This window comes from Kryptolebias marmoratus, linkage group LG9, assembly GCF_001649575.2.
Source record: "Kryptolebias marmoratus isolate JLee-2015 linkage group LG9, ASM164957v2, whole genome shotgun sequence".
Taxonomy (NCBI): Eukaryota; Metazoa; Chordata; class Actinopteri; order Cyprinodontiformes; family Rivulidae; genus Kryptolebias; species Kryptolebias marmoratus.
In genome coordinates, this window is record NC_051438.1 from 28,911,155 (window position 1) to 28,938,306 (window position 27,152).

At 39.1% G+C, this 27,152-nt stretch overlaps 1 protein-coding gene across 3 annotated transcripts in view; it reads left to right on the forward strand.

Annotated features, from left to right (window-relative positions):
* Window positions 1-27,152, forward strand: part of fat2 (FAT atypical cadherin 2) — a 96,890-nt gene that overhangs the window by 26,798 nt on the left and 42,940 nt on the right. For all 3 annotated transcript variants that reach the window (XM_017429751.3, XM_017429750.3, XM_037977616.1), the window contains 11 exons: window positions 1,678-1,736; window positions 2,536-2,847; window positions 5,321-5,531; window positions 15,728-15,867; window positions 16,557-16,619; window positions 17,870-18,082; window positions 18,678-18,888; window positions 19,497-23,164; window positions 24,213-24,606; window positions 26,022-26,221; window positions 26,603-26,756. In XM_017429751.3, coding sequence (XP_017285240.1) covers window positions 1,678-1,736; window positions 2,536-2,847; window positions 5,321-5,531; window positions 15,728-15,867; window positions 16,557-16,619; window positions 17,870-18,082; window positions 18,678-18,888; window positions 19,497-23,164; window positions 24,213-24,606; window positions 26,022-26,221; window positions 26,603-26,756 — 5,625 coding nt within the window. The remainder of the gene's footprint in view (window positions 1-1,677; window positions 1,737-2,535; window positions 2,848-5,320; window positions 5,532-15,727; window positions 15,868-16,556; window positions 16,620-17,869; window positions 18,083-18,677; window positions 18,889-19,496; window positions 23,165-24,212; window positions 24,607-26,021; window positions 26,222-26,602; window positions 26,757-27,152) is intronic.

Sequence of the window (27,152 nt, forward strand, 5' to 3'; positions counted from 1 at the left end):
GTTAAGAGAGAAACTGGATAAATTCAGGGAATTTTATGCCCAGCAAGAGAAGTTTTTCTTTAAAAGATAGAGCAAGAAATATATTTCTTTGGCTTTGCTTTATTTCTGAAGGGGACAGATACACACAGTTGGTTTGAAAGATTTTCACACCTGAGTCTGATCGTTCTAACACACGCTTAGTGTTTCTTCCCGCCGCCAAATCTCTGCTGAAGCAAACTAAACAGCTGCTGTAAAACATTAAACTCAATGTGTCTGACTTTGAAATTAAGCAAACCAGAAAGGAAAAGATACACCAACGAAACAAATGTTGCGATTTAAACATTAAAACATATTTGATGAGGACATTGTGAAGGAAAATTAAATGTTGTGACTCATGTACAAACAAAAACACACAAAGGCTTTTATTTAATGAAAAAACACCAACTCAAAATCTACCTTGGACGTAATTATTTTCATCCTTGTATAAAATAAAAATGAATAATTAAACGTTGACGACCCAAAGAAAAAAAAAGGCTATTTCCTCATTGCTTTTATTTGTTTTATAAATAAAGATTTTACTGCAGGTAATCATTTCTGTAATTAACTGAGTGAAATTTAAATTTTTACAGTTCATAATGTTTATCATAAATCTTGTTTAAAACATTCAGATAAGTCTTAAAGTATGCTGTTTTAAACAAGCTGGACCCGTGCTTTCAGCTCATATAAAAAACGGCTCTGAAAGTAAAGATGTGACAAACTAAAGTTTCCTTCAAAGAATGCTTGTCACCCACGTTTAGACTGAAATCAACTTATTGTGTTAAGAATTGACAGATTGAAAAAGTTTTTGTTAAACTTTATAAAAATATGCCTAATCTTGTGTAATATTGTGAGGTGTCACACTCAGAGTATGTGTCGTTAATGACTCTCAGCTACCACCACATCAAAGTTTACATCAATATTTGTTTAATCAACTGATTTATAGCTAATTTATGATTGCTAAGGTTCATTAACTGGCAGCTATTTTAAAGTGGGTTGGCTCAGCTACAGAGAATATTTCCTGAATGTTTCATTATATTCTGTCCAGCTGGTCATGAAACAATCACTGGCAAAAACATTATTACCCACTTTTGCTTTTTGGCGGCAGATGATAAAAAGCAATGTTTCACTAACTGCTCACAGATGAATGTACTGTGTGGTTTAAAGAAGCTTCCATCAAACAATCCATCAGCTGAGTAAAGACTTAAAAACAATGAAGTCATTGACAGAGAAATCTATTTATGCTACAGCATCAAAGTAAAACTGTAACATTTCTGGTGACTAATAGTTTATTAATTTTAACCATTGTTCTTTCCTTGTTACTGAGATTTTTCTACTTTGAGTAAAAATAAATTAGTGAAATGTTCAGTTTTAATGATCTGCTGCATTTTTATGGCTCAGGTTTATGCAAATATAAACATATAAACTGCACCCAAAATAACAGCAAACTTTACAGTCAAACTTTCACACAGTTCTCAAAACAGCAGAGACAACAAACATGAACTCCGAGGTGTTTTCTCAGGTGTGGTGTGTCATTACCCCAGGGCGACACACACAGCTTCTACTCATGTTAGTTTGTTTATTTAGGTGTAATTAGTACTCTCACTTCTTGGGAATAACCCTAACTGCACTGGTCATGTGTGTGTGTGTGTGTGTTTGCAGGTGTTATCAGCACTCACTCAGCTCTGGACCGAGAGGATAAACCCGAGCACAGCATCGAGGTCAGACTCTCATAAACAACCATTTTTCACCTTCAAGCCGATGCAGAAACAGGAAAAACAAATCCTGCTGCTCTGAAATGCATCCGAGGTTCAGAGTATCAATAAATCTATAACGGCAGACATTCAACAAGCTGTTAAAGGCTGTTTCACCTCCTCTTTGTAATCCCAGGTTTGGAGGCGCTCTGCGTGCAGAAAACATGTTGTCAGGTTGGGATGTTTTAATTTACTGCAGGAAGGTCTGAGAGCAGCATTCAGTTAATATTCAGCAACATGCTCAGAAATCCATCAGAGGACAGTTTCTTCTCTCAAAGGAGCAGAAGATGTACAAGAAAAGTTTTCTCAATTAGAAATACTCCCACCTTTTCTTTGTGTATTGATGAAAAAGGCAGACTATCCGACTAAACCTGTTTCCAGTTTTATTGTTCCTCTCTCTGCTTCTAACTGCAGGTGGGTTCAGATTAAACAGCTGATAAATTAATGAACTAGAGGCAGTTTGATCTTGTTTTTAATGATAATTTCTCCATTGCTCACGGAAAATATTTATTTCATCATCATTTAATCTTCCCTTAATGTTTTTCTCCAATTTTATCTGTAAGTTTAGAAAGATCTTTACACTATTTAGATATTAAAACAGTTACATCAACTTTTTCCAGATTAATTATAAATGTTTGAGCTGTGTTTACATTACATATATATTAGAGTCATGTGAAGTTGTATTGTCATATTTCAGAGCTGTATTTCATCTTCTTTGTTTAAATAATAAAAATATCAAGACCTTGACAACCTTTTTAAATTTCAGGTAGTTGTATCAGATAACGGATCTCCATCGTTGCGGTCCACTGCCACAGTCGTGATCCAGGTTCTGGATGCAAACGACAACCAGCCAAAGTTCACGGAAAGACTTTTCCAAGTCAAGCTGTTGGAGCAGGACCGACAAGCCGGGAGAAAGGAGGTCTGCAGGATGGTCGCAGGGGACAACGATGAAGGCTCGAACGCTGTTGTGACGTACGAGCTGGAAAACAGCAACAATGACGGGTTTCAGATCGACAATGGGACGGGAGTGGTGACGGTGCATGGAGACTTCCGGGCAGGAAGCTACAATATTCTCACGGTAGGTGGATCAGCCGACATTTTTTACATTAATTTTTAATTTTACATCATAGAGAAATGGGGGTTGGAATCACAGGACATTTGTCCTCACAGCAGATTTGTTGCAGCTCCAGCTGTTTGTTGCTGCTATAAAATTTGAAAGAATGTCTAAAAAAACATCAGAATTTGATGTTTGCTATGTTCTATTGCAGTGCTCTCCATGGTCCTGGAGGACCACCATCCTGCAGGTTTTACTTGTTCCTCTGCTCCAACACACCTGATCTGAATCAATGGGTGATTAACAGGCTTCTGCAGAACATGAAGAGGTGATTTAACCTCTGAATCAGGTGTGTTGGAGCAGGGAAACAAGGAAAACATGCAGGATGGTGGCCCTCCAGGACCAGGACTGGAGACCACTGTTCTAATGTAAGTTCTGCAGCAGAATTTATTTTTTGTTTTTCTGCAGCTAGTTTATTTCCATTTATTCGTGTGACCAAAACCAAATTTTCCAAATTAAAACACCATTGTTTGGGTCTCAGGCATTGATTTCTGATTGCATGAAAAAGGATCATGATATATAGCAGCACTGATATTTGCTGACTTTCCAGCTCAGCAAATATTTATTAATTCTCTAAAGAGCCGTGTTTCATTTGAGTTCATGTTTAGAAGATTTGGAGACACTTAAATAAGCCTAATGTCTCTCTGTGCTTTAAACCGTGAAATGAACTTCAGAGCTTCGTGCTGAAATTTTCAGACTTTTTATGACAAACAGAACAGTTAGAAAAGTTCATGCAGACAATGTGTATTATTTATTTTAATTTAGACTGCCTTGTAATGGATTTACAAACAAATATAATAATTTTGCTTAAATACTTTCACAGTGCTCATCCTAAATGTTTGACTAATAGTGGCAGAATGATGTTATTACTAAAATAACAAGGATTAAATTGAGAAATGGTTTCATTATCTCCGAATAATAAAGCTCATTTTGTCAAGCTGTCATTATTTCATTATCACGGGAATAAATTTCTCGTGATAAGTTAATTTGTTTGTAATCACAAGCAAACATCAGGGTTTCCTGTCAGGGTTATCAGACATCAGGAATGCCACGCTGGCTTGCACAGATGACAGAAGCAGAAAGAGTCAGTTGGCAAACAGGATGTCTTCAGCAGTCAGGTTTTATTTGAGCAGCTGCTGGTTGAAGCAGGTTGGTTGATCCTTCATATTCTGTCTGTTCTAATCATTTAAGGCAAACAAACCTTGATGTATTGGCTTCGTATTCAGTTGTTAACTGTCATTATCAGCTCAGAATATCCAGTTCTGAGCTCTTGATAATCATCAGTTGGTCTTGAATGAAACTTCTTTTCACAAGACGGGTTGAGCCTCAAGTGGAGGAGTTCCAGTATCTGGGTGTCTTGTTCTCAAGTAATGGAAGGATGGAAACAGAGATGGACTGATGGATTTGTCCGCAGTAATGAGGGTGAAGAAGGACACAATACAAAATAGTACTTTATTGTCAAAACATGTCTGAAATTTTGTTTTGCATCACAGCAGCTTTGTTTGCCAAAGAACATACCAAACAAAAACATAAAAAGACTCCAAAACATTGAACTACAACATATACAGTCACCCAAAAACTTTCTTGAAGATCATAAACAAAAAACACTTATTATAATATGAGCCAACAATGGGGATCCAAGGTTGTTGATGCTCCATGTTTAGTTTCAGGACTGACTGGTGAACAAAAGCATTTTTCTGTTTAACCTTCTTAAACTGTGGAACCCTGTACCTTCAGCCAGATGTTTGTATTCATTCATGGAGCTGAGTTCAAAGGAAAATCTTTGTTTTTTGGGTTCATTTACATTCCAACCATCACCACTGGTCATGAGATAGGGATCAAGACCAAAAGAACAAAAACCCAGATCCAACCGACCAAAATGAGCTTCCTCCATAGGGTGGCTGGGCTCAGTCTTAGAAATAAGAGAACCTCCATCATCCAGGGTGGAGCTCGGAGTAGAGCTGCTGCTCAAAAAAAGGCAGCTGAGGTGGTTCGAGCATCTGATTAAGATGCCTCCAGGACGCCTCCCTCTGGAAGTTTTTCTCCCCACAGAGCAGACTCAGAACTTTCTGGAGGTTTTATGTACCCCCTTTGGTCTGGGAACACCCTAGGACCCCTCAGGAGGAGCTGGAGAGGAAGGTCTGGGTTTCCCTCCTGGACCTGTTGGCTTGGATGAGATGGATGGATGGATGGATGGATGGATGGATGGATGGATGGATGGATGGATGGATGGATGGATGGATGGATGGATGGATAGAAAAACTTTTGTTTAAAGAAATGAAAGTCCAGTCTGGTTTGTGATGACTGAGTTCTGCCATCAGAATTTTTGAAATATATTCTTTTCCAAGAAAATAGCACGAAAATAGCACTGTAAGAACCTCACAGATTTCAGTGTCATAAAACTCTCATTTAAAAGTTTTATTGTTTGTTTTTCCAGATCAAAGCTACAGACCAGGGCAACCCGCCACGCTCATCCACATCTCGACTCGACGTTGAGTGGGTGCCCCGCCCACCGGCCTCCACGGAACCACTGACGTTCGTGGAGCCTCACTTCCCCTTTGCTGTCATGGAAACGGATCATGTCACTCACTTGGTGGGCATCATCATGATGGAGACACACCAACCGCTGCTGTGGTACGACATCATCGGTGAGTGAACAGACAAAAACAGAGTATTGATCGAGTGCTGAGAGAAAAACAAAATAAACTTAAAGCTGTGATGAAGAATAACCATCCCAGGAATGAGGGTAATGATCTCTAAAAGAAGACAAACAATGTTTTAAAATACTATTAATATTTGTTTCCACAATTTGTCAAAAAAGAAGCGAAACCTCGAGCAGCACCTGAAATGAGCGTTTACTGATTACTGAGTAACGACTCCTCATAAATCACCAAGAGTTTTGTTTTTTCTGCTGCTGGGTGGCGTTAAACTAAAGGAAAAGTGAGTGCTAACTCATGGAGTAAAAAACAAACAGGTCACAGTCACCATCCATCTTTAGGAGCCTCATATAAACTGAACAACTTTTCAAAATGTCAGCCAAGTTGTGTGAGTCTGAGCAAAGAGACGATACACCGCCTGACTCTGTGTTAAAAGGGGGAAAAAACATATTTAGTGAGTTTAGAGGTGCACTAACTACGTGTTTTTGACCCCTTTTAACACAGTCAGGTGTCTTAAAGGCAGTAAAAAAAAATGTGTGAGTTTCAAAGGTGCAAGGAATTATTGAAATTATGTTTTTATTTATCTTACTTTTCACCAATGTGCTGCTTTGCTCAGAGGTTTGTCAGAATAAAGTTACCTAAAACTTTAAAGTAGCAAAACCCTGACTAAAACCAACAAAAGTTCAGATAAAAGTTAAAGTAGCAAAAGGTTAAGTAAAAGCTAGAAGTAGAGAAACACTAGATAAAAGTATAACAAGGCTAGTTAGAGGCTAAAAGTAGCAAAAAGACTGGGTGAGAGCTAAAACTAACAAAAGGCTAGCTAAAAGTAAAATAAAAAGACAAAAATAGAGCCAGATTTTCAAAGAGAAGAATGTTTATAAATACAACTAAATATATAAAGTATAAAGGTTACAAAAAACAAAAATCATATCACCCATTTCCTAAATGATTTAAATGTTTTGATATATGAGCAGCTGAAACAGTGCAAAGTCTGCAGAGGTAGCATGAGTGCAAACGATGAACAGAAAAAAATAAAACCATCGTGTGATTAATGTGTTCACATATTTATTTTAGTTTTGGTGTCATTAATGTGCACATAGGGTGCAGTCATGGAGTGCACGGTGCATGTTGGTCACAAAGTTGGCCTAAACTCTGGAGTTTTAGGATCATATTGTGTGCTGCCATCTGCGTAGTTTGAGATTAAAATTTACTTTGCTGTCTGTTTTGTTTGCATGGTTTCAGCATTCTCCTGACCGAGCTGCAATTGTGTCTTTGCATGTGAATTATGACCTCACTTTCAGTCTGACAATCCTTCATTTCTGCTGCTTAACGCATCAAAAGTGTACTCGTTTTTCTTAAGTTTCTGTAAATTCTTATATGAGAAAGGCTTATGTTTCCAGTAAAAGAAAATATGGTTTCTCTCTGTAAGTGTTACTCTACTCAACATATAATTTCTAAGTTTTGTTTGTTCTTTATAGCAAATGTTACAATCAGGTAGACATCTCCTTTACAGACAATCGGTGCCGTGTTCATGTGATGTTTTCATTTTATTTCTGCTTTTGCTGCCTTCTACTGTCTGACAGAAACAGGTCAGTTCTGTAGTTTTTACAGTTTTTCTTCTGTTGTTGGAAAAAACACTAGCCTTTAGATGTAAAAAAAGAGGAAATGTTGCTGCTCAGGTGGATAAAACACTTATTTATAGCAGCATGTGCAGTTTGTTCTCTTTGCAATCATCTTATCCTGTCGCTGAGATAAAAATCTTTTTGAAAAGGCAAACTCAGGAACCAGAAATAGCTGAAAATTAGGAATCCTTTTAAAATGATTTTGACATTATTGCCTGTTTTCTAAAAAAATTTCCAGGACATTTCTTTCATGACACAAAAGGGTACAAACTGTTTGGCTTTGGCTCATCATACATGTCCACACCTTAACTATGTTTTCTGTTTAGCTCATATTTGATTCATTTACTAACAAATCCTCCGTAACACATATATAGGGGTGGATGAGAAGAGGGAAAACAAGGTGGAGTCTAGATTAAGAAAAGGTCTTGGTGTCAGCTGCATCACCGGGATGTTTCTTCCAGTTGGAAACAAATCAGCAGCGTTTTTTCTCATCAACTGCCAGGTCAACACAGGAGGGAGGATCAGCCATTCCTCCTCGTCTTCCTCTCCTTTCTCATCCGAGCATTGTGAGGAGGAATATCACAGACAGAGCTTTACAGAGAATAAAAAGTGTGAAATTATTTCCCGTTGAAGTGGAAATCAACCCTTTGACTGCAGAAGTGTGCCTGCATGCCGTTTGCTTTGAGCCTCGCAGGCAAACATGTCAGGGTTTGCTGGCGGTCTGCTGCCAGGCGAGGCGGCGTGTGTCCAGAGATGGAAAGCTCCTCCTGTTCGCTTTGCTGATCGAAGCTCAATCTGTGCCACGACTCCACAGAGTCCTGCTGCGGCCCGCAGGGGGCACTCCCAGGTCTCAGAGCTGCTGACATTTTCAGGTGCTGTTTGTAATACAGAAAATAAGTTTTAATCATCCAGACTAACGTGGATGCACTGTAACAAACCAGAAACATGGACATGCACAGTAAGTGCGTGCTTCAACGGGTCACACCTCATCGATGCAGGATTCACAGATCTGTTTGCTTGGTACAGAGCTGAAGACGTAAACAGTTTGGTTGTAAAGGTCCTGATTTTTAGGTTAAATTTATTGAGTATATTGTTTGGACTCTCAACTTGTCTTTGCACAGTTTAGGGGGACTTTTCTATTTCTATAAGAGCATCTATTTTTGAGTCTGATTCCACTGCTAACTTAAAATATCATGTTTTTGGAATGAAGTCTTCTAAATTTGAAACTTATGTAATTTATTAAGCTGTTCTGGTTGGCAGGAGGATAATATACCTCTCACCTTTCTCATTGGGTGAGACGCTGATTTATTATTGTTTAAAATGTGGCGGTAAAATCAATAAATCTCCATGTTAAGCTCCAAAAACCTGAATTCATGGAGTCTCTGTTTGACAAACAAATCAGAACATTATTCTGACTGATAGAATAACCAGCTGAGTGGAAATTACATTATGATTAAATCTAATCTTGTTTTGTGTTTGGGCTTCACTGCGTGACCAAGGTAGTAGATGTTAAATCAGCTTCCTGTCTCCATGAGCACATCTATTCTTTAATCTCAGCTGTTTTTATGTAACTGCTGTGGAAAAATACTGAGTTGCAGGTTGAGTTTCTGAATTACTTCCTGTGTTAGCTTGTCATGAAGCGTTTACATAACTATAGAGCTGTACGTGGAAGGTGTGCAAAAAGGGGAAAAGTTGTTTCAATCAGAATGTGTTTGCAGAGTTTTTAATCTTTCAGAGCTGAAGAGTTTGTTTCATTGATGGATTCTTGTGCTGCATGAAATAATTTCCCTGTGTGGTCAGCAGAGATACCTCTGGAATTATCACTGAAGGCCTGTCAACCATCAGATCAACCAGTCGCCTCCCCTCTCATCTCTAATTTGCTCTTTTATCACTATCTCCACATGACAAGACAGGCTGTCATGTCTCTGTTCTGTTTCACTCCATTATAATTCCTCCACCGCCGTGTATCACTGACCCTCATCCCTGGTGTGTCACAGAGCTCCTCTCCCAGGCAGATACCATCAGGGTTTTATTGCCCTAGTTTGCCTTCCTCCTCTCCAACAACAGAACACAGATTCCTATCGGCGTTCTCCGGCACTGCAATAACTCAAAGGGGGGAAAATGAACGCTTCTTCGCTGTCAAAATAACTCAAACACGTCCTGTGAATCCACTCAAAAACAGAATGCTGCATTTAGACCCAAAGTGAGATTGTGACACGAAATCTGCTGATCAGCATACCAGGTCAGTCAAAAGTTAACTTCCAGTGGACCGATACATTCAGCAGCCTCAGCACCAACCAAACGATATATATGCTCCTCACACGTAGATTAGGTTAGTAACACAGAAGTTATTCAGTCATGAAAACACTGACAATCAAAACAGACGGTTGTAGGCAAAAGTGTAGAGGTTTAATATGAGCTCATGTTGCGTTCTTTCACAAAGAATTGTTGGTGTTAAGAAAATAAATATTTTATGTGCCTGAAAAATGATTTTTTTTTAAATCAGGCCCTCATTTGGCTGGCCATCAACTTAGTCTGGACCAAGACTTTTGCCTCTTTATTCGAACTGATGAGGTAAAAACTATTGATAACTGTTAGAACATCACGTTAAAGTTGACTAAATTCTTCCTTTAAGTCTTGAAAGATGACTTTTTTCTCAAATATTGCAGCTTTTTTATGCCAATAAAATTAAACTTTAAAGTATAAATGTTGAGATTGATCTCAAAACTAAAACAAAAAGAACTCTGTCCGTATTTTTCTTGTTCCGAGTGTCCCTAATGCGCCATCATAAGAAGGCAGGCGAGCTGTTTGTGGATCCAGAGCCTTTCGGCTCCACTGGCCTGTGAGCTCCGTGTTATTCGCCGCAGTGGGTCCCAGCTGGGTCGGGATGAGGGTCAGGACCTGCTGAGACACAAACACAATTAGTTTAATCTTGACAGACCTGTCTGAGGTGGAGGTCATGGTCATAAAGTAATAACATGTCCCAAAGTATTTTTGTGAAAACAGACTTTTTCTGAACTTCTCAGCCACTTTTCACCTCCGTTATCGGAGGGAAAACCTGAGGAATGAATCATTGATGAAGACTGTGAGATCAGGTTGAACAATTTAACATAATTCAATACAGAAGACCTTGAGTTAACATTAATTCATCAATCTTTCACGCCGCTCCCCGGTTGCTCCTGACACTGGTGTCTTCAGCCCTCGAGGAGCTGCGAGATTAATCAGGACTGTTAGATGTTTAAAATGATAGCAACGAGCAAAAAACCCATTTCTCCTTCATTTGTTTCTGGTGGTGAACTACAAAGTTGTTTTCCTTCTCTGGGCTTCTAAAACAATAAAAATGAAGCAGCGTGAGAACTTAAACCTCCTTCCTGCTTGGCATGTTCACAGCACACAGATTCATAACCTTGAAGAGCTTCTGTGAGAATAATTTGGGTCACTTTAAGAAATCAGAAGCACTTGTTCTTTTTAAATTCAGTTTCACTTCTTCACCTTGGAGCTTTTCTTCTTAATTTGACTGAAAATAATAAGAAATAACATATTATTTTATTATTATTATTTGTTTCTTTCTGAGGTACTGACTTTAAAGTATATTTTACTTTTTGTATTTAATATATTTTAATTGATTTTAGGCTAATAGTGAGATATGAACCTATAGATTAAGTAAAAAATCTTTTATAATAGCTTGTAAACATTAATGTCCACATAGTTTCAGTAGAAGTTCTGGTCATATTTGAAGATATTTGATGAAACAACTTCAGTTAAACTTAATTTCTGACCCTCTCCTGGAGTCTCAGCCTTTTTAGAAAACAATCTCAGATCTGATCAGAGAAAATGATGTTTTCTCAGCAGGAGAGCTGATCGGATTCAGGCTGAGGTTAACATGAGGACGTCCTCCTTCGTTCGTACCGAGACTTTCCGGAGGGTCAGGCTGTTGTGGCGAGGAGGAAGTAATGGTGGGAGATGCAGCTGAAAATGTCGTCTTTCTCACGGCCGCTTCAGCTCATCCTCCTCAACTTGCCCTGAAGGGAACGTCTGCTGCAAACTCAGCTGTTCTCAGAAACAATTTACATCCTTTTCGGTTTGAGCTTCAGCTGCGAAGCTGAACTGAGGAACATTCTGTGGTCCTTCCGTGTATTATTCTGTCATAATGAGTATTTAGAACGACTCCCTGCTGATTAATAAATGAGATTCCAACACTGAGGCTCGTAATAACCCCACTTTTATCCTTTTTCAGTGATAAGATTTATTTTTAATATGAGGAAATAATATGACAAAAAAGCAGAACAAACAAAGAATACATGCTTAACATGTTTAAAAAGAAGTAGCATATTTGACCCAACCCTTTCCTTTTCTTTAAAACCTAATAATTGTTTTCTTTCTGTTTTATCCAGTTATCACTCCTTTTTTACAAAACATTTTGGTTATGTAATCATAGTAACACTTCAAGAAATCCACATATTTGCAGTTATAAACACATCTATACATTTACACATACATACATCCTAAATAACTCCTGAAAGAAGTGTCTAAATATATCCAATTTATAGTCTTAACACAGGCAACCAAAAAAAAAAGTCAGTAAAGCATCCTGAAACAATCCAAGTTTTCTTTACTCTTATTTTGAAAAGATTGGTTTGTAAACATCTGAGGACATTATTTAGTTGCTGAAAATGAAGTTTATAACATCAACCTGTAAAAAAACACAAAAAGCACAATCCTTCATTCAGCTGCAGATATTTTTCCACTCATTTTGCAGCCGGAGATGGACAGCAGTTACAGCGTTTACTGACTGGATTCTGCAGCAACACTTTCTTTGTTTATCTCTGTTTAAAAGCAATAAAAAGCAAAATCATCAAGGCTGTGGAGAGGAAGTAAAAGGCCAGCTCAGCTTCACTGTCGATGCTTGTTAGACGGATTTTATTTGTGACTGTTTTTGTTTGTAGATGTAATAAAAGACACTTTTAGAAACTTTTCTGTTTTAAAAACAAAGAAGTTGTTTTGTCAAAAAGAAATTAATAAAATATTCTTTTTAGTATTTTTTTATTGTCACAAATAACAATTTGCGACAGTAAGTCAACTTGTCAGCTGTTAAATAAAAACTAAATGTGGAATCTTTTTATTCATTTCATGAAGCATCTTCTTCAGTCTCTTCCTGTCAAAACAACCAATAATTATACAAACCTGACAAAGAAATCTTCCATTTATTTTAGTCCAAAACAAACATATTTCAGCGGTTCATCTGCTTTTGTTATGTGGCATTTAAAAAGTTTTTTCTCCAGATTCTCTTGAAAGTGAATCTTGCTTTTGTCTGCTGGTTGTAGAGCAGGACGATTTCTCATTTCTGTTAATACGTAAAAAGAAAAATCGTTGTTTGTTGTGGTCTGGGGTAATTTAGGTCTCCAGGTTTAGCCTTCTGTTTCCCGGTCCTCAACACTCCACGTTTGTAACGGCTAAGTTGGAGCCAAAGATGGTGAGTCAGATGACTGATGGGCTCCCAGCCGCTCAGCTTGCCTTGTTGCCACCGGGGCCTTGACCCAGATAAACATTAAGAGGATGAATGGGAGGATAGATGGATAAAAAATGTGAGTGAGACTCTCACGCTGCAGATTCTCACTTCCTGTGGAGCATTTTTGATGCCCACTGAGTAACACGAGTAAAAGATGCCTTTTGCATGGCTGGCTCTCGGAGTAAAGGGTTCTCCAACCGTGGCAGGGATATGATTTTGTTGCTGGGGATGATCAGTAAAGTGAAAAATTGCCTTCACAGTACATCTTCTCTGTTTGCTGGGATGTGCGAAGGTGTCGATTCACAAAAGGTTTCTAAATTTAAATCTCTGCCACAAAGCTGTCAGTGTTCCCGGTTTGATGTAAAAGAAACATTCCTCTGGATGGCTCAGCTATTGATGAATCTGAGCTGAACAGGAAGAGTGGTCTATACTCATAAAGCACCTTTCGAATCTCACAGACGCATCAGGATTCAGCGTGTTGTCCAAGGACACTGGCACTGTGCGTGGATGGGGGATCAAACCTGCGATCCTCTGGTTGGATGACAACCGCCCTTCCACTGAGCCAAAGTCAAAACAAGATGAAAAAATGAATAATAAAATTTATAGAGAAAAGTACAGGATGAAAAAAATATTGTGCTAATGTGATTTATGTCACATTTTCTTTACTAATAAATGTAAACAGGCCAAGAAGTTGAATTCTGAATTTTTTGGGAGGTTCTTAACTTCAGAGGCATGCAGCTTCATCGTTTGAGTTTTGAACATGTTCAAAAAAAATTGTGCAACAACTTTTCTCTCAAAATAGTCACAAAGTTGCTGCAGGCATCTTCAGCTCATCTCTAGAGTCGTTCTTTGCCTCCTATGGGAGTTCTCTGACAAAAAAAACCCTGAAGCAAATGTTCAGGTCGAAGAAATAATGCTGTAGATAAACAATAATTATTAAAAAACTGGTCCTAATCTGCCTGTCTTCATTTCAAAATTGTACTCCAGCAGATTAAATCCTAAACCTGGGGTTGGCTGCCAAGGTGGGAACAAATTGAACCAAGGTGGATGGACATGGACAGCAAAATAATGCAGTTTTGCAATCAGTGCACACAGAAATAGGCTGTGATTTTCAAAGACTGGCTGCACAAAACGTGGCTGCACAGCTTGGTGGTCTCTTTATTGCAAACACTCAAAGTTCAGTGAAACTGCAGCAGAAAATTTACATATTTTCTTGCAATTTTCCTGCAAATTTGAGGGATTTTTTTCTACCAACTCATCTCCCAACAGTCGCGGCTCAGTGAGAAACCACCTTTGACATCCTAATAAACACCATCTGGCTGAGCAGGCATGAGATTTACCTTTGTCACGTATGTACACACAACCTGCTGAGACAAAGATATGAGAAAAGACAAATCATAGGGGGCGGGATGAGGGGGCTGCAGGAGAAAGATTAAAAAGGAAAGGAGGAGAAGCAAAAAGACAAGGATATCAAAAAGAAGTGAGATGGCAGCAGATGGTCAGAGTGAGTCAGAAGGACTGGAGATTAAAAGCACAGTATGTTTGAATATTAGTTTATTTGTGTCATAAAATGCGTGCACAGATAAGTCAGGATACAGCCAGGATTAAAGCTGAGTCTGGAGAACTGCCATGCATGTTAAAAATAAAATAAAACATCTGTGGAAGCAACGAACACCAAACAACTACTGTTAACTTTTTAAAACTAAGAAGCTGAGACAGCTGCAAATAAATAGATCCTTGTGGTTTAACCTTTAGTTTTGCCTCTCCTTTTTAAATAGGAGATAATAAGCTTTTAAAGAATGCTGATTTGCAGCAAACATCTTATATAACATGAGGGGCAGATGCAGTTATTTCTTTTGACATTGTAAAACTCTAAAAAGAAACACTTAAAATGATGCACACCATCTTTTGTTTTGCAGACAGAAAAATATACATTAAATATCCGTACCTGTAGGACCACACATGTCCAACTCCATTCCTCGGGGGCCGTTTTCCTGCATGTTTTAGATGCATTCTTGCTTTAAATCACCTGGTTTAAATGGATGATTTGTGGACGTGCTGCTGGAGATCTTGATGATTTGGTGAGGAGGTAATTAAACCATCTGAATCAGGTGTGTTGGAGCAGAAACACCTAAAACCTCCCGTACTGTGGAGCCTTGAAGCCTGGAGTCTGACCCTCCTGCTGTAGATAAAAACTTAAATGTCTCCAACTAGGACAACTTTCATCCTGAGATTAGCTGCACTAATTCTTATCCCATTAACATTTTTACAGAAAGTGGTTCCTGTATGTTTGCCTGATCATGCGTGTAAAGATTTTCTGGTTCTGACTCCCACAGCAAACAAAGAAATCCGACCAGACAAACTGTGGGTGTGTTTAAACGGACTTAAAGCCGATGAAAAATACAGCCGTTATTCATTATTTGGCTTTAACTAAATGTCATCCGTCCACTTATAGGCTAGTTTTTAAAATGAAAATAAAACATGTAATAAACCATGAAAAAGTTTTGAGGCCTCTGATCAGTTTCTGTCTGTTATTAAACTGGACTTTCTTATGTTTCAACACACATCTGTATCAGTTTATCTCTTTGCCTTGTTTTAATGCAGAATGTGCTCCACCTGTTTATTAATGGGTTGCTTAAAGGTATTTTAAAAACTTGCAAAAGAACTCTAAAATCAGTGTTCAGCTAACTTATAAATTATTTAAATCTTTCTCCAGATTTTCATCTATTGATCAGAGTTCTTTAATGCTATCAGAACATCTTAAATCAGGCATCTTCTGTTATTAATCAAAGCTCACCCGGGTTCAACATTTCATCATTATTTTTGTCCCGAGGTCAAAAAGGGAACAAAGTCCGTGTTGAACTTAAAAATGAGGCAGGTAGTAGAAGTAATACGCAGTGTTGATGTTTCAGGTGGTTTCTGAGCTCTGACGCTGAAGAAAAAGTTACATAAATGTCATCTGAAGATGATCGATGAAGCTTCAGAACCTGGCAGAATAAACCTCCATCCTTACCATATTCTTCACAGTCTTTATTTTTCCTTTTTTTGTCTCTCAGGAGGGGATGAGGACAAAGACTTTACCATCCAGAGGAACGTAGGAACCATCTCAATCGCCCGGCGGCTCGATGCAGCTCGACACTCAAACTACAACCTGACGGTGGAGGTCACAGACGGACACCAAAAGGTCACCACGCAGGTCAGGAACCAAGTTCAGATGAAGTGAGGAGACTCAGGAGTGACAATTTATCATTTAAATCCGTTTAAAAATAGGAATAGAAACAGATAAATGTTATTGTGTTCAGTTGCAGCCGGGTGATCTGAACCATCTTTTTTCTACAAACTCAGAGAACTTTTTAATAAAAATAACTGAACGTTCAGTAAAAAACCAAACGATATCAGCAACTAACCTGATGCTACATTTAACTTTGTGACTGTTGGAAACTAGTTGGGTAAAAATGTCAAGAAAATACTCAAACTTTCTGTTCTACTACCATAAACGACTTTCATGACAGTAAAAATAGCTACTTTTAATTGGCTCATTTTACTATTTTTTTTCCTCTTTTTCAAGCGTTAGATGACTTGTGGTTTTGTTTCATGAACTCAAACTAGCAACAGAGAATTAAAATATGCTTTCCTTCATAGCTGAGATCAAAGAAAATAAAGATTGGATGTGGTGTCACTTTAAACTCAGTGCAAACCAAACCTGCTGACAGACATGAACAAAAAGCAATAAAACCTTCAACAATGTTGATCTATATCTTCATTTATAAAAAATTTTTAAGTCTTTTTGCGTCCTGGAGTCCGCGGGTGCTGATTCTTTGAAGCACTTCCATATTTTATGTCTTTATTTTCTCAAACTCTGTGTGTTGTGTCTCCGCTCTGCAGGCCTACATCCTTGTTGTGGACATGAACGAACACCGGCCCGCCTTCCTGAAGTCGCTTTACGAGGTGAGAGCAGATCTGTAATTGTAGAACTTGGGGTTGTAAAGGTGAGTCACTGCAGAAGTAATACTCTGAGGGAAATAATTATGGAGATACTGGAATGCGAGCAGATGGGAAAACCAGCAGAGATGTGTCAACACTTTTTAATCACGACTCATAAAACGTCTAAACAATCTGCTGACGGTGGAACTTTTACTGAACATTTTTAGTAAAAGTAAAGATGGAAGAAATAAGATCTGTGATTTGTTTTAAAGGGAACTATGATGTAGTAATTTTTATTACTTTTAACTTACATGAAACAATGTGCTGTCAGGGTCAAACATGAGGACTTCAACTGAGTGAAAAGGCAGCAAAAGTCTAGAAACAGCAGCTCAAGATCAAGTTACAAAATGTTTGTCTTCTAGGAAGGAAAATGAAAGAAATATAAGTAGTTTAAACATTTTGCACATTGCTGTAGATTTTTTGTCAACACTTCACCAACTGATGAAGAAATGTTTCTTACTAAACTAACAAAATGTCAGATTTCCCCTCAGGTTTTGGAGTTAAAGATCACCATTTAAAAACCCTGAAAGGAGAAACAAACTGAAAAAAAAAAAATCATAGAGCACATGAGATATAATTAAACCCCTTGTAGTTGTTTAGTTCACATTTTTATTTTGTGCACAAAAAAACAAAACAAAAGAAGCTTTTCATCCAAACACCAGGGAACACAAGGTCTCGGCTTCTATTATGACATAAACTTCCCTGTTTGCTTGTTTTGTCATGCATTGTGATATTTATTCAGTCATGCATAAAAACACTTCTAATAGCTGTTTTTGTGGGTGAGAGCAGAGAAAACTAGAAGACAAAACCCACCAGGCAGTGCAGAACCTGGTTCTGTGGCCTAAAAATGCGTGTGGATATATTTCTGGATGTTCCTTGGTTAGATCCACACAGATGATGGTAATATTAGAAAGTGCAGGGAAACTCTTGTCTTTTTGTTCAGATAAAACCAGATTTTAAAGTGCTGTGACCTCTGTTCTCTCTTAACCCTCCAAAGTTTTTTATTTATTTTTTATTTTTGTTTGCTGTCTGGGAAGAAGCTGAGTCATTCTGCTCGAGATGCTTTCATTTTTCTGCACCAGATTTTTTAAAGATGTTCCATATTTTGGATTACTTAGAGTCATTGTCTATTTTTTTATCACTTTCATCAGCCAAAACACACATTGTTTCGTTGTTTACGTCTGGTTCTGTGGTCCTCTCCTTGTGTCTTTAAGGTGAGGGTTCCTGAAGATACCTCCCCATGGAAGGACATCCTGCAGATCAGCGCTCAGGACGCTGACCCTAAAAGCAAGCTGGTGTTCTCCATCCACAGCAGCCTTCCTCCGGACAGCGCCAACTTATTTCACCTGGACCCGAAGAGCGGTGTCCTGGTGATGAAAGAGGAGCTGGACTTCGAGACCATTTCTGTCCATACGCTCATCGTCACGGTAACCATTTCATTTGTGTCAACAGAAAACATGAGAGTATAATATGCTTAGAAAGAACAAACAAAACACAGCAACTTAAAAATAAGAATATATTAAGTACTTATTTATTGTCATAACTGGTTTTCTTTGTATAAAAGAACTGGTGGAGAACGTTTCCTCATTGTTTCTATAAACGCAGAAATTAGAGCAATGGCACTTTTCTTTGCTCTGATTGGTCCACTCCACTCAGGAATAAAGGTTCTTCTCCCTAAACAGTGTGTTAAATAAAACAAATAAATAAATTTAACCAATCTTCATGTGTTTGCATGAAGTAAATAATATACCAAAAATATAAAAAAGATTGCATTCACTGTAAACTTTCTGAACTGGTAAAGATTAAACATTTTGCAGAGTTATTTCTGGCATTAAAAAAACATTATAACTAATGAAAGGAAGCAAACACATTGACACACTTTGTATCATAACAGCATTAACAGAATAAAATAAAAAAATGCTTGCAGAGAAGCCAAAGTGCTGAGTTTTCTGTTTGGAATTATTCAGGTTTTGTAAAGTAAAACAGCCTCATTAGTCTTTAACCTCTTCATGAACTCTTCAGGTGCTTGACCAGGAGATCCCAGTGAAGAGGAATTTTGCAAAGGTGGTGATTCAGGTGGAGGACTGTAACGACCACTCACCAGCTTTCCTGAGCCCCCGCTACCAGGCCAGCATTTCTAACCTGGCCCCCGCAGGCTCCGAGGTCATCCGGGTCAAGGCCCTGGACAAGGACATGGGAAGCAATGCAGACATCAGCTACTCGCTGCACTCTGGTGAGCAACTCAGCTCTATTTTTACATTTTATCTACACTCACCTTTTATCACCTAATGCTAATTTATTCAGTTCTATAATATTTACTAAGAGCTGCCACCACCTTCTTATTTTGAAGACTGGAAGCTCCCTCGCTTTGACCAAAGACCTTAAATGTGGGACATTTTGTGACAGAGCATGGTGCCTGAACCCAAATGCTCCAGCTGAACACTTTGTGTCGACTCAGAGTGTTTTATACAGCAAGGAATATCCATCTTTATAAATGATTTGTCTCAGTCTCTGCTTAAACACTTATTTTGTCTCTGAAGGTAAAAAATGATCCATGAAGTGAAATAAATGTCGCTGTTCCCAGAACAGTTTCTCTTGTTTATATTACTGCAGCAGAATCACAAAGATAATTCTTTAACAGCTGACAACTTGACAAAAATTGATACCAAAGTAAACTTGAATTTTTGTCCTGCAGTTCTTTTAGTGAAGAAAAAGATATTTTGATGTGTAAACTTAAACACTTGTTTGAGAACAAAGTTTGAATATTTTAGATGTCAGTTGTTCATGACGCTGTCATTTATACAAGTTAAGTTTAACACATGACTTCCTTTTTCCCTGCAGGAAATATTGACAACATCTTCTCCATCGATTCAGAGCTGGGCTCCATCAGTTTATCCAAACCTTTGGACCTTCACCCTCAGGACCAGTTCCACCTCACAGTAAAGGCCACAGACCAGGGCTTCCCTCAACGCTCTGATGTTTGCTCCGTCCACATTCGCGTCCGTATTTCTGACCAAACTCCTCCCACCTTCCCCTCCGAAGAATACCTAATTGAAGTCAATGAATCAAGCCCTCCTGGTACCCCAGTGATCACCATCTCAGCCTCCAGCCCAGCTGCAGTGCATTATGGGATAGAAAGTGGCAATGTAAATGGGACATTTTACATCAACCCCTACACCGGGATGATTTCCACCAACAAGTACCTTGATTTTGAGAACTGTGAATCCTACAAGCTCAAAGTTACAGCTTCCACCACAATGGGAGCCATGTCCAAGACACTTGTTCATATCTATGTGGTTGATGATAACGATAACGCTCCTGTCTTTCAGCAGACAGAGTACTTGGGACAAATCAGTGAGTCGGCACATATTAACAGCATGGTGATGGGAAAAAGAAACACACCGCTGGTCATTCAAGCATCAGACGCAGATCGAGATTCAAATTCCCTGCTGACATATCAGATCCTTGAACCTGAGGCTCTAAAGATCTTCAAGATTGACCCAAGTATGGGCACCATCTCTTTAATTTCACCAGTTGACTTTGAAACTAAGACAGAGTACCACCTGACAGTGCAGGTGAAGGACTCTGGGGAGCCATCGCTGTATGCAGCAGAGCCTGCCAAGGTCATTGTTCGTGTCCTGGACCTGAATGACTGCCCGCCACAATTCACCGCTCCAGTGTACGAGCCATCCTTCATCTTTCCAGTTATCAGAGATACAGAGGTTGTGCGTGTCACAGCTCATGATGCCGACTCAGCAGTCTCATACAGCATCACAGAGGGAAATCTTCATAATGCCTTTTCAATTCATCCCAATACTGGAGTCATCACAGTGACCAATGTGTCTGAATTCAGGCAATTTTACCAGCTGGGCATCAGAGCCTCAGATGGCCTGTTTAAAGATTCAGCCACAGTCAAGATAAATGCAACAAAACTGATACCAAGTGATTTTAGATTTGAGCAGAACGTTTACTTGACGAATGTTAAAGAAAACCTAAATATGATCAAAACTTTGGCAGCACTCAATGTTTTAGGATGCTATTTAAATGAGCCTCTTGTATTTTCTGTCATAAACCCCATGGGCAAGTTTGCAGTTTCCCAGACATCAGGTGTTCTTGAAACCACAGGTATCCCTTTTGACAGAGAGGAGAAAGATGTCTATGACATAATTGTAAAAGTACAAGACATGAGACGTCCACCAAGAACAGCCACAGCCCAGGTCAAGGTTTTTATAGACGACGTTAATGACAACGCTCCACAGTTTCTGAACCTGCCTTTTTCCATGATGATTTCTGAAGACACAGAGCCAGGAGATGTTTTGTATCAAGTCACTGCCATTGACAAAGATCTGGCAGAAAATGGGTCCATCTTCTACTCCCTGGAAGAGGACTACGGCCTCTTTAGGATCGATCCTAATGTAGGTGATATTTCCCTTCAAAGACCCCTTGATTTTGAAGCCTTGAATAAATATGAGTTAATAGTTTTAGCTTCAGATGATGGAGAGCCCAGTCTGATCACCATGGCTCAACTCACCATTCAAGTGAGGAATCGAACCAACCCAATTTTCCAAACTCTTCTTTACCCATTGAAAGTCCCTGAAAATGTTCCCCCATTCACCACCATCCTGCACGTGCAGGCCAGGAACCCAGAAGGTTATCGTCTCATCTACAATCTCAAGGAGGAAAATGCTTCAAAACATTTTCACATTGATTTCAAAACTGGTGTACTGACCGTCATCAACCCCCTCGACTTTGAAAGCCAAACATTGCATGTGTTGACAGTTCAAGCTACTGACTCTGTGTCAGGAGCTTCATCAGAAGCTTCAATTGAAATAGAAGTGGAGGATGTAAATGACAATGCACCAGTTTTCTCACAACTAACATACAGCGTGAACATTGCTGAAGGTCTTCCAATCAACACCTCGGTGATACAACTCTCTGCTACTGACAAAGACTCTGGAAGAAACAAAGACCTAACTTATCACATAGTTAAAACAGAAGGGAGTGATGCTGATTTCTTTCAGATAAACCCAAACTCTGGGTTGATTGTCACAAAACAGGTGCTGGATCATGAAGACATAAAGCACTTTAATTTAAAAATCAAAGCCATTGACAATGGGACTGTTCCTCTCAGCTGTGAGGCATTGGTTTATGTAAATGTCACTGATGTCAATGACAATACTCCAGACTTCGTCAATCCTCATTATAAAGCTACTCTAGATGAAATGGCAAAATGTGGCCACATAGTAATTAGAATCCAGGCTTCAGATCCTGATTCTGCTGATCTCAGTAATCTCAAATACAAAATCATCTCAGGAAATGAAGACCGATACTTCAACATCAATGAATCCTCAGGAATCATTTCCTTTTCGAACGTCTGTAGGAAGAATTTGGACCCTTATTACAACCTGACTGTGGCTGTATCTGACGGAGTGTTTCAGAAAACTGCACCAGTCAATATCGACATGATTAACAGCAACAAGCGCAGTCCATATTTCAAGCAGAGCATTTATGAAGCAGAGCTGGCTGAAAATGCAGAGCCAGGAACTCGAGTGATCCGACTGGCGGCCATAGACCCTGATGATGGACCACACGGAAGCGTTGACTACACCATCATCAACAAACTAGCTGATGAGAAGTTTGCCATACACAAAGATGGGCAGGTTGTGACGACTCAACCACTGGACAGAGAAAACTCCACCCAGAGAGTCATAGCAATCAAAGTGATGGCTAAAGACGGTGGTGGAAAAGTGGCCTTTTGCACTGTCAAAATTATTCTTACAGATGAGAATGACAATGTGCCTCAGTTTAAAGCAACAGATTATCAAGTTTCTATCCAGTCTACTGTAAATAAAGGCTCCCCTGTTATTACGGTCTTGGCTTATGATGCAGATGACGGCAAAAATGGAGATGTCACCTACACTGTAGAAGAAGCTGAAGAGGTCACAGAAGACATCATTGAGATCAACCCTCTCACCGGAGTAGTGAGTGTCAAGGAGAGTCTCGTTGGGATGGAGAACAAGATCTTTAATTTTAAAGTCAAGGCTCGTGACGGCAGCCTTCCTTTTTACAACTCCACTGTGCCTGTTCAGATGAAAGTGGTTCCTCCTGAGGTTCCCCTGCCGAAGTTCACAGAACCTCTCTACCATTTCTCAGCTGCAGAAGACTTTCTTATCGGGACAGAAATTGGTTTTGTGAGAGCTGACTCTGACATCCCTGTCATTTACAGCCTAGTCAATGGGAACACGATTGAAAGCAACAAAGACAAAGAGTTCAGCATTGACAAAGAAAGTGGAACTTTGCTGTTGCAGAAGCCCATTGACTATGAAAAGAGAAAGTGGTACCAGGTAGATGTGCTTGCTCAGGGGAATCATAATGGGACAGACGTTGCGTCATTGGTTTCTGTCAAAATTGAAGTCCAGGATGTGAACGACAACCAGCCAGTGTTTGATGCAAGCCCATACAGGGCGTTCCTGGCTGAAAACATGCCTGCTGGTACCACTGTCATCCAGGTGAGACAAAGAAACTTTTATTCCATTGATTTGCTGCTTTCTAAAGCACAGAATAATCTTAAGACAGTGAGGTTTACTAAGACTCAATCTTAATCTTTTAATATAAAAGAATGCTTGTCATTTATACTAAAAGAAATGTGTACAATTCAATAATTACAGTAGTCAAACAATATCCGTTTTCAACTTCTTATATCAGTAGATTAAAACTTTTTCTACACATAAAAGAATAGAAAGGAACTAGGGTCTGAGTCAAGTTTCAGGACATTGTTGTAACTTAAAAACTTGTTGGGTAGGCAATAATCTGTAAAAGTTCAGAAATCTTTACTTGACAGTCTGCATGTTATAGAATTATGTAATATTTTTTATTGCCAGGGCAAATACAAGGTTTACTTTTAGCTGGCAACAAGAGTGAGGATCCAAGAAGATGTGAGAACAGTCGAACTAACAACAAACTCCACACATCGGTGTCTGTTTTTGCAGTAGAAAACTCTTTGTAGGCTTTGAAACATTGTTGATACACAGCAGGATTCATTTGTTTAAATTCTCCTTTAGTTTTCTGCTGGAAATACAAATTACAATGAACTGAATCAATATTTACTACTGAGACACAATCTAAACATTTTAAATGTTTTGTTTTATCCATCAATTTGTTGTACCTTTATTTTCCAGCTGCAGAATTGCAGTCAGCTTTTTTTATGTAAAGTAAATTAAAAATGCTTTGATCCCGTTAAGTGAACAAGTGATCACCATCTTTGTTTGAATCTGGCTTTATCTGTTAACAATTCTTTACCAATATGTAACACAACATAACACCTTCTTTTTATCCAGTCAGTGCAACTATCTTGAAAAAAGATTCAAGTCTAAATAATTGGATTTTCTTCTACATCTGTTGGGCTATGGTTGCTTCGGTATCTCACCTGAAATCATGCAAATGAAATAATGATCAATAATATAGCACAACATAATATTTTGTTTGATTTTTTTCCCAAATATGTTAAAAATTAATTAATTAATTTGACTGACAACCCCTGCATGTTTGAACTTTCAGGTGACGGCCAATGACCCTGACACAGACACCAATGGCCTGGTGACCTACACCTTGGAGTCCCTGCCTGATGACACCCTGCCCATCACCGAGGTGTTCACCATCGATGGAGACAGTGGCTGGATCACCACGGTGCAGGAGACGGACTGCGAGGCCACCAGGGTCTACAGGTTTAACGTGGTGGCCACCGACCACGGCGGAGACGTCAAGCTGTCGTCCAGCGTCCTGGTGGAGGTGATGGTGACCGACCAGAACGACAACCCACCGAAGTTCACTGACGGCGTATACCGTGGCTCCGTGGTGGAGAACTTGACCCCGTTCGAACCTATCGTTTCCATGACAACCACAGATGCTGACGTTTCTCTGGAGAACCGCCTTGTGACGTGTTACATCACAGGTGTGTATGTCTGCACGTGTGTTTGTTCCTCTCGTGTGTTTTTGGTATCTCTTGGAGGGCATTAAGTTTGTGTAATTCCGCCTTGCAGTACTTACCTATGATCTAGTTTGTGTTTATCTGTGCAAGCATGTTTTAATCAGTGAAATCAGAGTTCTGCAGTACTGTGGGATTTATCAAGACACTAATGAGGTGAAATGAAATCGTTGTTAATCATCCTCAACTGTGTCATATTATTCAGCTTCAGATTAATCCCAGAGAGGAGCAAGATGACAATACAAGAATACCAACTGGATGCCCTGCAGCTAACAACACAAACAAAGCCTTCAATTAATGCAAATCTCAGACAGTTAAACTGTTCTAAAGGAGCTCTCTGTCACAACACCCTTCTTTGCAGGAGAGAAGTGTTTGTGTTGGAATTATTTATAATGGCAGGGCTCGGCTCATGCTGACACTGACTCGTCACCGAAACACAAACAGAAACAAATGCAAATTAAAGTTGCCCTCTGCCAATGTGACTTTTTTGAAAATATTGTTTATTCAGAGCACTAAAGGGTTTAATATTCATTACTATTGATTTCAATAGGTTTTCTTCACAGACAAGAGTCTCCAACCGTTATAAATTGTTTTTTTATTTATTTATTTATTCATATGTTTGTAAAATTAAACCATAGTTTTCTGATTGTTGCTCAGAAGCAATAATGTAAATCTGGATGATGCCCAAAGCAATTTTTGTGACATTCTGAATGCACAACATATCGGTAAATACTGATGTTACAACTTGTTCCCAAATTTAGCTTCAGTCTGCAGGTTGACATGTTTGTTTTTTTGTTTTTGAGGAATATTGGAGTTTGAGTTTCCAACAGTCTCACTGATAATTGTAACTTTTCAGGTGATTAATGAAAAAGCTAAGCACACAAAGAAAATAAATGCAGGAATGGTTTTAGGCAAAACAGTAAAAACAACAATCCATCTATCCATTTTCTTTACCCACTTCTTCTTTCCAAGTCACAGGCAGCTGGTGCCGATCTCCAGCAGTCACTGTGTGAGAGACAGGGGACACCCTGTACAGGTCACATGTCCATCACAGAGACACATAAAGACCATTTAAACTCTCACTCACACCTATGGACATTTTTGAGTTACCAGTTAATCTAACATGGATGTTTTTGGTCTTTGGGAGGGAACCAGAGTACCCGGAGTAAACCCATGTGGGTGCACACAGGGAAAACATGTAAACTCCACTTTTTGCTGTGAGGCAACAGCTCTTACCACTGCCCCACCATGCCGCCTCTAAACAACCTGCAGGACAGGGAGCAGAAATAATTTATTTTTCATCCAAAAACAAGGAAGCTGCTGTGTTGGAAACTTATCCAGTTAGTTTTAAGCCGTGACTCGGTTCTTTGTCGTACCCACAGATGGCGACCCGTTGGGTCAGTTTGCCATCATCCAGGAGGACGAGGGTCAGTGGGGTCTGATAGTGAAGGAGACTCTGGACCGAGAGACCAAAGACCGGTACACCCTGAAAGTGACGGCCACGGACGGGAAGTTCGAGGCTCCGGTCACCGTGGATGTCCACGTGCTAGACATCAACGACAACAGTCCGGTGTGCGAACAGGTAACTGGTTTCAACCTGTCACTCACATTCATTTAGACAGAGAATCAATAAAAAAATAATACTTTCTTGTTTTTAAACTTATAATTTATCTTGTTTGTTGTCTCAGATTGAGCTTTTATTGGCATTTTTGTCCTCTGTTGATTTGTTAAGCTCTTAAAGTTGTGTATTTTTACCAGTTTTTCTGTTACCGTGACGTCATGTGAAGATCTTCTCCTTCATAGTAAATCCTGACTAGTTTTAAAACTCCATCCTCTCTCCTCATCGTTGGAGCCCAGCAGCTGTGTTTACCCTTCCTGCTATAAATCTTTGATTTGTCAGACACTCAGAGACCACCTTGAACAGGTCTGATGAAGATCTGATCTCCTGTTCCTCTGGTTCCAGCTGATGTACACGGAGGGGGTGATGGAGAACTTGCCACCCAGGATGTTCGTGCTCAAAGTTTCAGCTTCAGATTCAGATGTTGGCGTGAACGGCGAGATCTCGTACACACTCCACGGTCCAGACGCTAACAAATTTCATCTGGAACAAAGAACAGGTATGATGGTGTTTGGAGTTAAATGTGCTCAGTCACTCCAGGATTGTTTGGGATGGTGTTCCTATCATCCATCTGTAGCTGATCTCAGCCGATGAGAAGCAAAAACATCTCGTCTTTACTTTATATCACTTTTTTATTGACCCTTTTTTATGGCTCTATCTCTGAAAGTTGAAAATTGTTTTGTGTCAACCTTTTTTCTTTAGTTCTTAAATTAATTAAGTGAAGTGAAGTGAAATTTATTTATCAAAATTTAACAAAACAAAAGTAATTTTAGCTAATAGTATGATTGGTATAACTATAACAGAGTAATGTTGACACAAACATGAATAAACTTTCCTCTAAGAGGAAACATTTGAACAAAGTACTATGTTTTAGTTAATAGTATGATTGGTATAT